Source organism: Gopherus evgoodei, chromosome 4 (genome assembly GCF_007399415.2).
Source record: "Gopherus evgoodei ecotype Sinaloan lineage chromosome 4, rGopEvg1_v1.p, whole genome shotgun sequence".
Lineage (NCBI taxonomy): Eukaryota > Metazoa > Chordata > Testudines > Testudinidae > Gopherus > Gopherus evgoodei.
In genome coordinates, this window is record NC_044325.1 from 137,765,047 (window position 1) to 137,779,555 (window position 14,509).

Here is a 14,509-nt window from a genome sequence, read left to right on the forward strand (position 1 = left end):
TGGCTTGGACGTACCTTTGGTATCGCAGTCCTGGAAGGAGAACGCTCCCTCGTGTTTGGTGGTCAGCCCCCCACCGCAAGGGAAGCACAGAGCTCGCCCAGCTTCGGGCTGGTAGGCACCCCGGGGACAGGGCTGGCAGGGTATGAAGCCGTCCACTGAGTGATGGCCGGGGGGACACTGACCTAAGGCCATTCGGAAATCAAAGAGAGATGTGGGTCAGTCGTGCAATAACGCAGCCTCCTGGTGCCCTGAGCTCCACTGCGTGTCACTGGCGCTGAACCCCAGACAGGGGGAGCCACAGGCAGCTGTGGCTCCTCATCAGATCCGTGGGGCAGCCCCACTGGTTGCAGGGACCTTGCAGCAGCCTGGAAATTACCACCTTGTTGCCGTGTGACCTCCTGGTGACAGCTGCAGGTGGATCAGAACCATTCAGCCAGATCTTTATTATTTACTGCAGCAGCCCGAGGAGCCCCACAATGGACTCCATTTTGCTAGGTGCTGTACAAAAAAGGACAAAGAAATGGTCTCTGTCCCCTTCTCCCCTGAACTCTGGGGGCTCTGATAAAATGGACTGGTTCCGATTGCCCCATGGTTCTGCTCTTACAACCTCCCACCCCCTTTGGCTCATGATTGGGATGCATCCAGGTTTACCCTGCAGGAAGAACAGCCAAAAGCGGCAGTCCCCTGCAGTCACGCCGCCACACCTGCATCCTAACTGGGCACTTGTGCTTCCCTCTTGTGTTTCTCTCCCATCCTGTTTTGAATGGAGAGTAAGGGGGCAGCTCCAAGGGCCTGTCTGCGGCCAGGCAATGCAAGGAGCGCTGGTGTGGAACCCCTGGAGCTGTTTCATGCCTGACGCCCGGGCCTTGAACAAGACGGGGATGAGGTCTACAATGGTTTCTCTGCAGCGCAGAATGGAAGCTGCACGCTGCACTGATTCTGTGGGTGCTCCTAGCCCCATCCCACAATGCCGAGCCCACCCAAAGGCCCTTGTCGGGCCCTATAGGAGAGATGATCAAGAACGTTGTAGCTGTAAGGTGCCTCTTGGTTCCTCCGCCAGCCTCTCTGAGGTCACAAACAGCAACCGATTGACCCAGCACCGTACCTGCACAGGTTGTTATGTTTGTTGCTCCGGCTGGGCCGTACGCATCACTTCCAGGGCAAAGGTCACAAGACAGCTGGCCTTCTTTCTCCTGGTAAGTCCCAGAGGGGCAAGGGACACACTGCTCCATCTGACCGTGGTAATATGTTCCCTGCAGGCAGCTAACTAAGAGAAAGGCAGAGCCGTTAGGGACACATGTAGCGAGAACCCTCATCAAGCTATCCCCTAACATGCCTTATTCTGGCTGCAGGTGAGAGGCCCTCAGGATCCCCAGCTCCTAATATTGACAAGTCAGTACCTCTAAAGGGAGAACACATGGTAACTTCACCTACTGCCAGTCAGCACATGGAGCTGGCAGCGCTGGTGCTTGGGAGTTGCAGTTCAGCACTAGGGCCTACAGCCCTAGCCCCCCAGCTGTTCCCTTACCACACTTGGATCCTAGCCTTTGCTGCCCTGGCCCGCAGCTCTCCTGCCTCTCCGGGGACATGCCCAGCTTCCGCGCCACCTCGTAATCCATGCCCGCGAAGCGGATCAGGAATCGCTCCTGGTTTATGGACTTCTTCAGGGCCTTGATTGCAGACTTCAGCTTCTTCTCCACCCTCTGCCGCAGGCAGTTAATATTGCAGCTGGCTAGAGGTCAGAGATGGGGGAGGGGGTAGACTATCAGGGTGAGCAAAGGAAAAGCAGATGACCTCCTAGACTGCCCCTCCCCATCCCTGCAGGGGCTAGCAATGTGATTCCTCACCAATCTTCTATCAGGTGTGAGTGGGGTGGCAGGGACCGGGCGGGGGGGGAGGGGGGACGACTCACTCAGCAAAGGGGTATCTTCAGCTGGATTAGAGGGTTCCTCCTACTACTCATCCCATCTCCTCATGCCCGAGCCTGGGCTGCTGCCCACCTCTGCATTTCCACATGCTGGGGGTGACTATACATCTCTGCCTATTCTACCCCCCTCCTCTTTCAGTGCCTCATTCAGTGCCTGGGATGGCTCTGGATGTAACTGTTAAAGCGGTACTGTGGACAGCAGGAGGCTCTGTGCAACATTATCACTGGCCAGAGAACTAGAACCACAGCAAGGAGTGGCAGGGCAAATTTCCCTCACTCTACCCCATCAGCCTGCTTCATCTACGTCTTGGGCAAGCCCCTTCTAGAGGTGCAGAAGGGGTTCAGTTTCCATGGTCTTACTGAGTCCTTGGCCTCTGGCCAGACCGCCGGTAAGGGGGCTAGTTAGTACAAGCCGGGACAGTGGTTTTCATGACACAGACGCCCGCCCAGAAGGAGCTGGTCTGAGAACGGCCAAGCTCATTTCACACAGGCCGTGGAACATGCTGCCTAGCAAGGTGTGAAGGTAATCAAGAGCACAAAGCAGATGTTATTGGAGAGTTCAGCCCAGTGCACACTGGGAAAGCCAGGGCTTCTACTGCTACGTGGGCTCACCTCAGTTCCAGTGCATTCTGGGACAGCCAGGCCTCTCTCCTCAGGCCCAATGCACTCTGGGAGAAACAGTCCTCCCAGTCCCATATCCCCCAACTTGGGATTGCCTCAGGCCCAGTGCACTCTGGGAAAGCTGGTCCTCCCAGCCCTGTCCCTCACCTGTAACCTCTTCCGGTTTGATTTCTGCCTCAAACTCCAGGGTGATGCGCGTCACCTCCTTGTTGGGGGAGTTGCGGGCCCGGCGGCCTTTGCCTTTCCTTGATGAGTCACACTTGAGGTTCACAAAGGTCACCTGGCAATCCGAGCAGGGGGCTGCCCCGCCTGGAAGGGTGAAGGGTAGAGAGTCAGGATCCTCCCCACAGCTCCCTTGGGAAACCCAAAACCAGGTGGTCAATGGGGCCACTTCCCTCCACACAGCCATAGAGGAGCTTACACAGCTAGTTGGGGAGTGGGGAGGGGGCTGTATATCTCACCTGGCGCCCCGTGCTTCCCCGACTCGTCCTGCTTCCCCTTCACACGTGGGTGCAGGTGGCACTTGGAATCCTTGATCTTGAAGGAAGCCTTTTGTTTGATTGGAGCAGCGACAGTCTCTAAAAGAAAAGGCAGGTGTTAAACACCAGAGGCACCAGCTGAGCCTCCCGTCATGGCAGCTGGGAGTAGGGGAGGCTCGGCCCAGCCCAGGAGAGCAACCTTACCCACGCAGTGATGGCTGCTGTTGCCAGGCCTCTGCTGGGCCCCCTGGCGCAGGATGGGCGTCCCACAGCTCACCGTGTAGCTGCTGTCTGATTCTGTGAAGGAGAAAGGAGGGATTCAGACAGAGCCTGGCGCTCACTCCCAGCTAGCTTCCGAAGTGTTGCTCCGCTGCATCGCCCAGGGAGGTCAGTGGGGGCTCGGCACCCTAAGAAATCAGGCACTAAGAAGCCCATGTGTGCTGATATGACCCCAGCCTTTGAAGCTCTAGAGACTGGTTCATTGCTAGCACAACCCGAGAGTCAGGCAAAGCCAGGGCCCTGCTCAGCCGTTCAGCTGCAAAGCCTGAGATCCTGTGTACAGCCTCCTCCCCACTCCCACTCCATGATATCCCCACCAGCCTAGCTCCAGTGAAGAGAGTCCAGTTCCGCAAAGGGGCAATGGGGACAGTGTCCAGAGCTAGGGGAAGCAGGAGGTATAATGGATGGGGGCCCCATTAGGAGGAGAATGGGGACTGCTAAGTGTCCCAGCTGTGGCTCTGAAGTATGAAGATGATCCCAAGGGCAGATCTAGTCATTATCCCAGTGGTCAACAAACTTTTCAGGGTTGTGCCTCCCCTTCTCTGTCCAAGCCCCCTTTCTGCCCAGCCGGGAGCAGAGCTGTGGCTCTGTGGGGAGGGCTCCGGACAGGGGTAAGGGACCCAAGGCTGGGGCCATAGCTGGGGATGGGGCCAGGAGTGAAGTGGAGACCCAGCCAGGGGCCAACACTGGCAGCCAGGGCCCTGGGTGTGGGGCCAGGAGTAGAGCCCCAGGCGCGGAGCCAGGAGCAGAGCTGTGTGGCGCTTTCTCCCTGGCCCTGGTGGGGGCTGGCCCGGGCCCCAGTCATGGCTCCCGAAAAGTCCTCTAATCACCCCGAGGGGGGTGCACCCTACGGTGTGGTGACTTCAGCATTATCCAGGCCTAAATCTAGCCTGCGCAGAGACATCCTGCTTCCCTAAGCCCCCTCTGTGCTTTCAACGACACACGGTGTTCTGCACGGCGATGGGGGGCACCGTTAAGCATCCACCTATATAACGGGCAGGGAGAGATCCATATTTGTAAAGCCCTTTGGGACGGAAGGAACTGGAGAAGGCCAGTGCCCCAGGTAGGTTTCAGGGGAGATGTGGGGGTCAAGGGTTGGTACCTGGCAAGAAACGGGCCTTGGAGATGCAGGTGAGGGAGCAGCTGTCCTTCTTGCCATTCTTGTTGCAGGTGAGCATGGCCCGGTGAGAGATGGGGCCCGTCAGGCATTTCACCAGCTCTGAAGGACAACAAGCATTGAGTGGTGACAACAAGCAGAGGGCGACTCAGGGCCAACCAGCCAAGCAGGCGCTGCTCCAGGCACTGGGAGTGGGGAGTTATCATAATTGGGCTTACAAATTTATCGCAATTGTGGGCGCAACTGAAAAAAGTGAGTGAAACTTCATTCACGATAATCTATCAGCATCAATAGTGATCAGGAAAGTTGCAACAGGGAGACAGAGAGACTGAATTAGTAGAAACAAAAAGACCTTGTGATATCGCTCAAGGACGGCGTAATGATCGTTCCTGCACTGTGAGACTGAAACATCAATGAATCAAAACTGGTGGGTTGGAAATTAGGCCTAATTGGTGGGCAAAACAGTGAGGGGATGGGCTACTCAGCCCATCACTGCTTCTGGGGTCCTTACAGAAAGAGACTTCGGGAGACAAATTAGCGACTGCAGTGAGTTTCACCATCATGGCTGCCACCCCCACCATCTCCTGTGTCCCTGGGCCTTCATCATTCTGACCCTGAGAGATGTCCTGAGCACACTAGGCCAGAGAGAGAGGGAGTCACATGACATCACCACCTCCACTGTCTGAATCCTGACCACCAACTGGGATGAGAGACTTTTTCTCTCCTCCCAGGCGTGTTCTTCTCCTTCCCCACTGTCTTTCTTCTCTTTCCTCTCTTTCTCTCCTTTTTCCTTCTGGCTAAGAAGAGTCTGGCTTAGCTGGCCAAGACTGCCTATTTTGCAACACTGCTGGAAGCCTGTGACCAGAAAGAGGCAGCTGAAAGCCCATTTAGTCTATCCAAATTAATACAACAGTGGGACTCTAACCTTGCTCCCAACTCCATTCCCGCCACAGCATTTATCCTCCTCCCTCAGCCACCTGCTTCTGCCATGAGCCATCCTGGCAAGACAGGGGTGCGTGTGGTCTTCTGGGTTCTCCTGCACAACTTTACACTCACATGCTCAACCTGGGGCCAGGAGTCAGCAGATCATCTTGAGGAGTAAGAGGCACTTGCTGGGGTTTCACTCACTCCTTCATTCTGAGGAGGCTTTGCTCAGCCTATCCCCGTCCCTTCTCTTGGCTGGTAATGGAAGGGAACCAACTGGGCATCACAGTGTTGCTGCGGGCTGTTTAAAACAGCTGCTGTGTCCTTCCCCAGAGGTTGCTGCATGTCCGGGGCAGGTAAAGAGATTTTTATAGGTATATCTATCAGTAAAGTGCTTTGGGATCCCTTGGGGAGAAGAGCACAATGTAAAGAACAAACAGAATTTGAACCAGGTCAGAAATAGCCAAGGGAAGTTCGGCAAGTGAAGGACTACACTTTCTGATGCACACTTTTCTAGGTGAGGTGCCAGAATTTCCTCTACCGCTTCCCAAACTCTCTCTTTTCTTGAGTCCATCGGCCCAGGAGAGATGGGTTTGGGGGAGGAAAGAGGTATTTAGATCAGGAGACCACAGCATGAAAACCAGCTCCACAGGCAGCATGATCTGGTCTCCTGTGCTAGCAGTCTCAGCAGAGTGGTGAAAGGCAGACTGGGGCATGGCGCCTGAACTCCCTGTGTCTGCCAGAAGGTACAACACTGGGGCAGCATGGGGATCATGGGAATCCGCACAAAAATAAACACGGTCTAGCTCTAGGCCGAGACTGAAAAGGTTTCCACCCGGCATGACGCTAGGACCAAGAGAGGACACTATATGCCAGGGTGCGTGGTCAATGCGCACCCAGTGGCCAAATCCATCCCATAAGCAGCACCCTTTCTGCTGCACCATCTCCCCATACTACAAAACCTTTACAGCAAAATCCACCTGGATCAAGACTATTCACCATGTCCCGGCAAGGACCGAACAGAAAAATGCAGATCTCTGTTCTGGCTTTGCCGGCTGACCTATGCTCACCCACTAGATGGCAGCATGGGCTTTCTTTACCCACCTATGCAGTCCTTTTTGTTCCAGTGCAGTCTGCAGCTGGCCGGACAGGTACACTCATAGCTGCCAGGGGTGTTTATGCAGCCGAATTTGCAGCCTCCTCGGTTGATGCTGCATTCATCGATGTCTGCAGGGAGCAAAGCGAGACGATTACTGAAAACTGGAATTGCCATGCTGCATAAAGCAAGCTCTGTTAAAGGTTACAGTAGGCTGAGCAGGGGCAGGACTCCTGGATTCTATTTCTAGCTCTTGGAGTGTTAAAGTGGTTAGAGCTGGTGGGGCAGAGGTTGGCAGCCTGGACTTCTGGGTTCTAATCCTGGCTCTGCTACTGACTCACTGCGCAGTCCTGACCAAATCTCTTAAAGCCTCATTTTCAAAGTGGCCTGTAATTCTGGGTGTCCAACCTGAGATGTCTCGGGCCAGGTTTTCGGAGGAGCTGGGCTCCCACAGCTCCAATTAGCACCAGTGGGGAAGGTCACGTGAAAGAAGAGGAGAATTTAGTCCAACACGTGCAGGGACATGAGTCCCCTCTTCACAGCACCCTGCTGCATATCAGCTGTGACTCAGGAAAGCACTGCCCCAGGCACTCTCCATAGGGAGAAAGTAAGGGCACACAGTTCCAGATAGCAGCTAGGGAAGGACACTCTGGAGAAAGGCGCACAGGACGGCAGAAAATGAAGCTGCTCCAGGGTAACAAACAGGAGCAAGACCCGGCACGTACCCAGCAGCACTGTCTGTGAAGGTCTCAAAGCCCTGTGTGAGCAGAAACCCATTACATCTCCCAACCCCACTCTACAGAGGGGCAAAAAGACTTTTTCAAAGTCTCATGACAAGTCAGGGCAGAGCCAGAGAGAGAACCCAGGTGCCCCGGCACCCAGGCAACTGCTTTAACCACTAGCCAGACCCCTCTTCTCAGAGCCTCTCCCTGGAGCCAGGGTCAGAGGAGAAAAACTGCCAGCAGCTTCTCTGGTAGGATGTAGATGATGTTCCCTGCTCAAACTCCTCATGACCCTAAGGCTCCTCAGCTCCCTGAAGCTTCTTCTCACCTTTGTGCCCTTGCTGACAGCCAGGCTGGGCGTGAGCACAGCCCCGTAATCATCCTCATTCCCACCCCAAGAGCTCCCTGCAACCAGCAATTTAAACAGCTATTTCTATTAATCAGGAGCCGTCCTCTGATCACTCCTCCCACAAGCCAACAGAGCGCCCACTGGCTGGGGAAAGCAACCAGAGGAATGGGTCTCCATTCAGAGCTGAGCAATCCCCCCACCTCACTGGGACTCCAACCATGGCCTTGGAGGTCTGCAAGCAGAGCCAGACCCAGCGTCTCCCAGCTGGGCAAGAGGGAAAGGGAAGGGGAGGGGGAATGCAGGGCTGGGCAGAGATCCAACGTGAGCAGAGAGTAGGGGAATGGTGAATGACCAGGAGCAACCTCAGGGGTGAAGAGCCCATGACGATGGGTGCTCTGAAGCAATCTAAGACTGAACAGCTAGATGGGAGAGGCAGACCAGAGATGGGGATAAGGGACTCTGCTCTCACCATCCACCCCACCCTCTCGGGCTCAAGGCCAGCGAGAGGATTCTGTCCTGGCTGAAGGCACTGCCAATGTGAACCTGGCCTTTCTGACCCAATCCCACCATGTCAATTGCTTCACAAGCTCCGTAGTGGATGGCACTGGCAGGGGAGCTGCTCTGCCTTCCCTTCTTCACAGCTCTTTCGATCACCCAAATGGGCCGATCTTATTAGGGCTCACCACTGAACTGCATCCGTCTCTGGGGTGGAAAGTGACAGCTATGTTACAATGCACAGCAACACTGCATCTCAAGAAGTGAAGACAAATACTGTAGCCGACCGACCCACAGGGAGGTGGGAAGGAATTTCTCAACTGAAATTGGTCAGGATGCGACGGCTAACGCGCCGACTCCTGACCCAAGTGCTACTGGTGGAGCAGTTTGTCATGAGCCAAAGGACGGGGCCTGGGTTTTATTTCTTATCCCAAACCACGGCAGCTCCTCTGTGACAGCAGCCTTTGCACAAACTTTGCTGGGGTGCTGGATGCAGGACTGACTCAGAATCACCAGCACCACCCTTGTCCCACCCTTGTGTTCTGGGTGGTTTTTCTCACTAAGGAGTGGCTGCTTTCTCCACCAACTGGAATTTCTGTGTGGCTCCACCTTTACCCCTAGACACAAGGAAATAAACTAGCCCAGCCAGGTGGTGACAAACATTTGGCTCATAGGGACTAGATCCTCTGTCTAGATTGCCTCGCAGGGGCAGCTGAAGTGCTCGACAGAATCTTCTTTTTGTTTTCAATGTGAAATCTCTCCGTCAGTGGACAAACCAATCACTCTGCTAGATGGGGGACCAGCCAGACATAGAGACAGACAGACAGAGGACTTAGAAACTAGATTCCATTTAGCAGCTTTGCTCTCAAAGCTCAATTTGCAACCCCAATGGATTCTGCTTCCCAGTTTGTCGTCTATTTCAGCCACCCCACATTCATTGATTCATCAAGCTTCAGGCCAGAAGGGACCATTAGCTCACCTAGTCTGACCCTAGGGTTGCCAACTTTTTTTGGATGAGTTCCTGGAGATTTCATCACATGACATAATATTTGGCTAAAGATTCATCTTTAATTCTGGAGACGCCAGGACAATCCTGGAGGGTTGGCGACCCTCCTATACACCAGGACAGAGAAATTCACACCATGAGTCCCGCACTGCGCCCAGTAACATGTGTGCTCCTGAGCGGTGTGACACAAACCAAGAGCCCTTCCCGACATCCTGCCTCACTCTCTCTGCAAACCGCAGCCAGCAGGCGGTTTAAGCTGGCCTCTGGCTTTACGAGAGCTTTTATAAACCTCCTACCTCAAGGAACTCTTCTGCTCCCAATGGGAGGGACAGCACTTCCCTGTCTGGCGCGATTAGCACAGCGAGCGCTCATGGACAAGTGTGGCTGCCTGTCTGTGTTCACCCGCTTGTGTGTTTGTGTCTGCATGCAAGTGGGCATGAAATCACAGCAAGGACTCACTGGCTATATAAACAGAGGCAGCCTGGCAAGAAAGATGGAGCAGAGCTGCATTCGGTGGGTGAAATCCTGACTTCATTGAAGTGAATAGCAAAACTCCCATTGACTTCAGCAGGGCCAGGATTTTTGGGGGGGCAGGCAGGAACTATATGTCTAATAGGGGGGCTCCTGGGTACAGGGTTCATGAACATTTAGGTATGTGAGTTTGACAACACTAATCCAGCGTGCCATGCCAATGACCTCTAACTGAACTGAACTGGGATTATTTAGTCTGCAGAAGACAAGAGTGAGGAGGGATTTCATAGCTGCTTTCAACTACCTGAAAGAGGGTTTCAAAGAGGATGAATCTAGACTGTTCTCAGTGGCGGCAGATGACAGAACAAGGAGTAATGGTCTCAAGTTGCAGTGGAGGAGGTTTAGGCTGGATATTAGGAAACACTATTTCACCAGGAGGGTGGTGAAGCACTGGAATGGATTACCTAGGGAGGTGGTGGAATCTCCTTCTTTAGCGGTTTTTAAGGCCTGGCTTGATAAAACCTTGGCTGGGATGATTTAGTTGGGGATTGGTCCTGCTTTGAGCAGGGGGTTGGACTAGATGACCTCCTGAGGTCCCTTGCAACCCTGATTCTGTGATTCTATGAACTGCATTTACATTGACTCCACTGAAGTCAATGGAGCTGCACCACTTTACATCGGCAGAGAATATGCCCCATCATGGGCGCTCGTGTTTTCTGGATGTGGGAGGCGAGTTTTCAGTCTGGACTGTGTTTACACAGGATGGGAAGGGACTTCCTGAGTCATCGAGTGCAGTCCCCTGCTATCACAGGCCATCACAGAATCAAACGGGTTTCCAGGTAGAGGCATTTGCACTGGTCTGTGCAAGTGTATGTTGTGTGTGCACGGAAGGGTGGGGATGTCATGCAGTAGGGTGCATACATTGTGTGTGTGAGGGATTCTTTGTGTGGTGCACCAGCCTTAATCTAGGTAATCCAGGATATCTCAACATATGTAACTTGCACTGAAAACTACCGCTGCAAACCACACTACTGCCATAACACGCCTGAACAAACCTCTCTGTGCTTTTCATCTTCCCTGCTATTCCCTCGGGCACAGGCTTCCCCTTCCCTCACGCTCAGGAGTTATCTGATTCGGGAAACTCAACTCAAAACCTTTTTGAAGTCCCCTCCCCCAGCTTTGTGCCAAGAACTCTGGGGATTTTTTCTCTCTCCCTGAGCGGACAAGTCGCAAATCGCTCTGGTCGCTTTGTTTGAAGTTGCAGACACAACTGTCTGGCTCCCTGCACCCACTCGGCTTATGGAGCTCCATTTCCAGCTACTGAGGAATCGTCAGAAAGAGAGAAATCCCCTCCCCCCTTGGCAGCCCCCTAGCTGCTTACAGGGGAAGGCAAACGTGGCAGCGGGGGTCCAGTTTTCCTATCCGAAGAGGTGAAGCCATTGGAATAGTCAGGAAAGAAGCAATCAAAGTCCCAGAGCGGATTGGGAAACTAGGGACTCAACTGCTCCGGAGAGGAGCGCAGTATGGGACTTCCCCACAACCGTGATCCCAGTGTCTGCGTCCCAAAGATCTCTCTGCCATCCACTCCTCCTCAAGGGACACCCGGGCGGCAGTCCCTTTCATGGCTCATCTAGCTCTTTTGGAAAACCTGTATGCTACCCGCATAACCCCCCAACACACGCACACGGTTCCTGTCTCCTGCTGGGTAGCAGGAAATGTATCCCTGGTAGAAGCACAGAGATGGCCAGAATGCGTCAATCTATCTAGTACAGGATCTCATCTCTGACAGCAGTAAGTATGAGACGCTCCAGAGAAAGTGCAAGAAACACTGATGTGAGCAGTTCCAGGAAAATCTGCCTGGGATAGTTTCTTCCTGTCTCCCAATAGTCCGAGACTGGCTTCTTGCTGACACAGAAAGCTTTAGACCACTTGTTCATTTAACCCTTATCTATATCCTTCTCTGAATCCTCAGCTCTTGGCCTCAGTGATAACTTGTGGCAATGAGTTCCACAGCCCAGCCATGCATTCTACTGAATTGTACTTGTTAAGGCTGGAAAAACCCTACTGGGCTCCATCTAGCCCAGCCCCTCTCCTCCCCCCAGGAAACAAGGCAAGACTGTTCCATACAATCCTTCTCCAGGGCCTGGTCCAGTTTAGTCTTAGGTAGCCCAAGTGATGGGCCCCCCAGCCCTTCCCAGGGGAGTCAAGTCCCCTGCCAGAGAGATCCCACAGCCAGGAAGCTGGAAAATGGGACAGGAACTCTCATACCTCCACAGTGGGTGAGCCCGTACAGCATGTAGCCCTTGTGACACAGGCACTGGAAGGTCCCTGGAGTGTTGACACAGACGTGGTCACAGGTCCTGTCGAAGGAGCACTCGTCAATATCTGGGAGGAAGAGGGAAAGGCAGAGAGCGTGAGGCCCAGCCAAGCCAGGGGGTGGGCTCCACATGGGTCTCGAGCCCCAGGGCTTGGTTGACTTCTCAAGGGTTTAATTCCTTCCCCACCCACCTCCAGCGTCACCCAGAAAGACTGAAATGAATACTCCCGCCGTGTGAGGTCCGTGCACAGCTCTCTCCCACTGTGCCAGAGGGGTGGTCCAAGACCAAAGCCCTCCAGAGAGGCAGCCAGCCGGGAATGGGGTCTATGCCAACATCTGCTCCTTTACCCTGCATAGGACGGGGGATGGGGGCACCCCAGAACACATCCCCTTCCCAGCCCACTGCCACGCTGAGCCTCCCTAGGCCTATGCAACGCTGTGCCCCTCGGCGGGTTATGCGCAATGAATCTGGGACCTCCCAGCAGGAGCCTCTATGGCTGGAGCTAAACGACCTGTCTGTGTTAGCAAAGGATGTACCAGGCTCATCAACCTCCACCAGTGGCCCAGCCACCACTAGAGGGCGACAGAGCTCCACAGCGGGTGGATTATGCCTCTCAGCGCCTCCCCCTGTCCAAGCCCAGCCTTTACCCTGCCACAGAGATGCTTTGCACGACAAAGGGTTAAATCCCAAGGTGCCAGCCTGGAATGGAAAGTCCCTTGTGGGGTGCAGGGCGGGAAAGCAGCTGCAAGCTCCCCAATGCCAAGAGTCATGGGACATGTTCTGATCCAGCACATCCTCCCCCCTCCTCCACCCCAAATGGAAACCAAAGCTGCGATCTCCTGGCAGAGCCTCCTCCAAGGAAGGTGCCAACATCACCCACACTGCCCTGTGGGGGGCCTCGCTGTGGGAGGGCGGCACAGTCTGCGGGGGTGAACCTGGCCCACCACCTTTGTTTTTATTTCATTGGCTTTGTTGACTTAATTGCCACGATCAGCTCAAACTTCCAAGAATGTAGAACCTGGATGGAGATGAAAGAGGTGCCAGCCAAAGGCACAGCAACCCCCCCTGCCGACCTCCCCAGGGCCTGGCCCCATGCACTCAGCAGGTAACACCTGTGCTCTGTCATACCCCAGCGACTCATGGCTTCAGACACTCACCCAGCGATGAAGGGCCCAAGTGCTGATTCAGGGAAGGCCTGGGAACGTTGGCATTGGGGGGAAGGGGAGGCGCAGATACCGGCCCCCCTGCATACTTCAGCTCAAGGCTGGTCTTGTTCACAAGCGAGATGAGTTGGTCTGCCTCAGACGGATAATACTTTGCATGCCCATGGGGCCTTTCATAAGAAGATTGCAAACCATGACTCTCACCCAGGGAGAGAGGTAAAGGTTATTCCATTTTACAGATGAATCTACTGAAGCAGAGAGAGGTGAGCCCATGGCACAGCTGGGAACAGAGAACCCAGGAGTCCTGGCTCCCTGTCCCCTGCTCTAACCAGTAGTCAACACACTGCCTCCCTTCTCTGCTCCAGGCAGATCAAGTCGCATGAGCATGGAGGAAGCTGAAAGCAGCAGCAGGACAGAAGTGTTCTGTTAGGGACTGAGGGTTTGACCCCTTCGTGCCCACCCAGCCAGTCCCTGCCTTACCTCTATAGTCCACGGTGAACACAAAATATGGTTGATTACAAACCACAGCACAATCCCAGACTGCACATGCCATAACTCCATCCCTGTTCATTCCAACCAGCTGGGCCACTTGGCAAAGGTGAATTCCCAGGGAACAGGGCAGGAGGGGATGGGCCAGGCTGTTTATTATTCCCGTTAAGGTTCCTGAGAGTCCTGGCTGCCTCTGAAGAGAACAGATCTCGGAAAAAGAAATGGCTGGCATGTGTGTGCCCAGGTGTGTACGTGTGTGCGCGCATGTGTGAATGTGCACATGTGTGCCGTAGCCAATGAGATGTCAACTCATCCCCTGGATTCCCTGCAAAAGTCTTGTGCAATAAACAACTGCTGTGCTCTGTAAAAACAGTGACATGTCTGAGTATGTTAATGCGCAAATGAGGCTTGCACGCATTCCCCTAGGTTCAGAGGGCATCCCGTGCCTCATGTCGTCAGATCCCTTGGGTTTAGCACGCCTGTGCGTGCGGCCATGCATCTCGCTGTTACAGAGATATGCACATTCTGCAGAAAGACATGCCAAGGTGTGATAACACTGAACACCCGCAGGCTTTCGTGTGTTGGTTGTAAGCTGTGGTCTCTAAGATGTTATCTGGCACGCTCGGTGAGGTTGTCAGTTGATTCATAGGCCAGAAGAGATCATTATGATCATCTTGCCTGACTCCCCACGTAGCACCAGCCAAAAAACCTCACCCAGCGATTCCTGCAGCCATCCCCTCGGTGGCTTGACGATCCGAGTAACCCCGCTGACTGTGGACAAAGCCATGCCTGGAGCAGACTCAAGAGACGGGCCCAGACCAGAGCCCAAAATCCAAACACTTTTGAAGCGTGAAGAGGTTTGGATCAGGAACCTGCTTTCACTGCTGGGCCCCTGAGTCTCCCTCATGGCCTCAGGCCTGGGAGAAGTCTAGGAGCTGAACTTTGAGACTCAGGGAGTCCCCCAGGGCCAGATTTTTAAGTACTCAGAACCCACAATTGGGGCCAGATTTTTAAAAGTGACCTCTGACTGCTCCCACTGAGAATAATGGAGGA

General features: G+C 54.2%; 1 protein-coding gene across 6 annotated transcripts in view; it reads right to left on the reverse strand.

Moving 5' to 3' along the window:
• The window catches only part of SCUBE3 (signal peptide, CUB domain and EGF like domain containing 3), a 103,469-nt gene that overhangs the window by 11,100 nt on the left and 77,860 nt on the right, over positions 1-14,509 (reverse strand). For all 6 annotated transcript variants that reach the window (XM_030561306.1, XM_030561304.1, XM_030561305.1 and 3 more), the window contains 9 exons: positions 11,755-11,871; positions 6,452-6,574; positions 4,409-4,525; positions 3,232-3,324; positions 3,010-3,126; positions 2,696-2,857; positions 1,529-1,732; positions 1,106-1,267; positions 15-182 (listed from right to left, as the gene is read on the reverse strand). In XM_030561306.1, the coding sequence (XP_030417166.1) occupies positions 15-182; positions 1,106-1,267; positions 1,529-1,732; positions 2,696-2,857; positions 3,010-3,126; positions 3,232-3,324; positions 4,409-4,525; positions 6,452-6,574; positions 11,755-11,871 (1,263 nt within the window). The remainder of the gene's footprint in view (positions 1-14; positions 183-1,105; positions 1,268-1,528; positions 1,733-2,695; positions 2,858-3,009; positions 3,127-3,231; positions 3,325-4,408; positions 4,526-6,451; positions 6,575-11,754; positions 11,872-14,509) is intronic.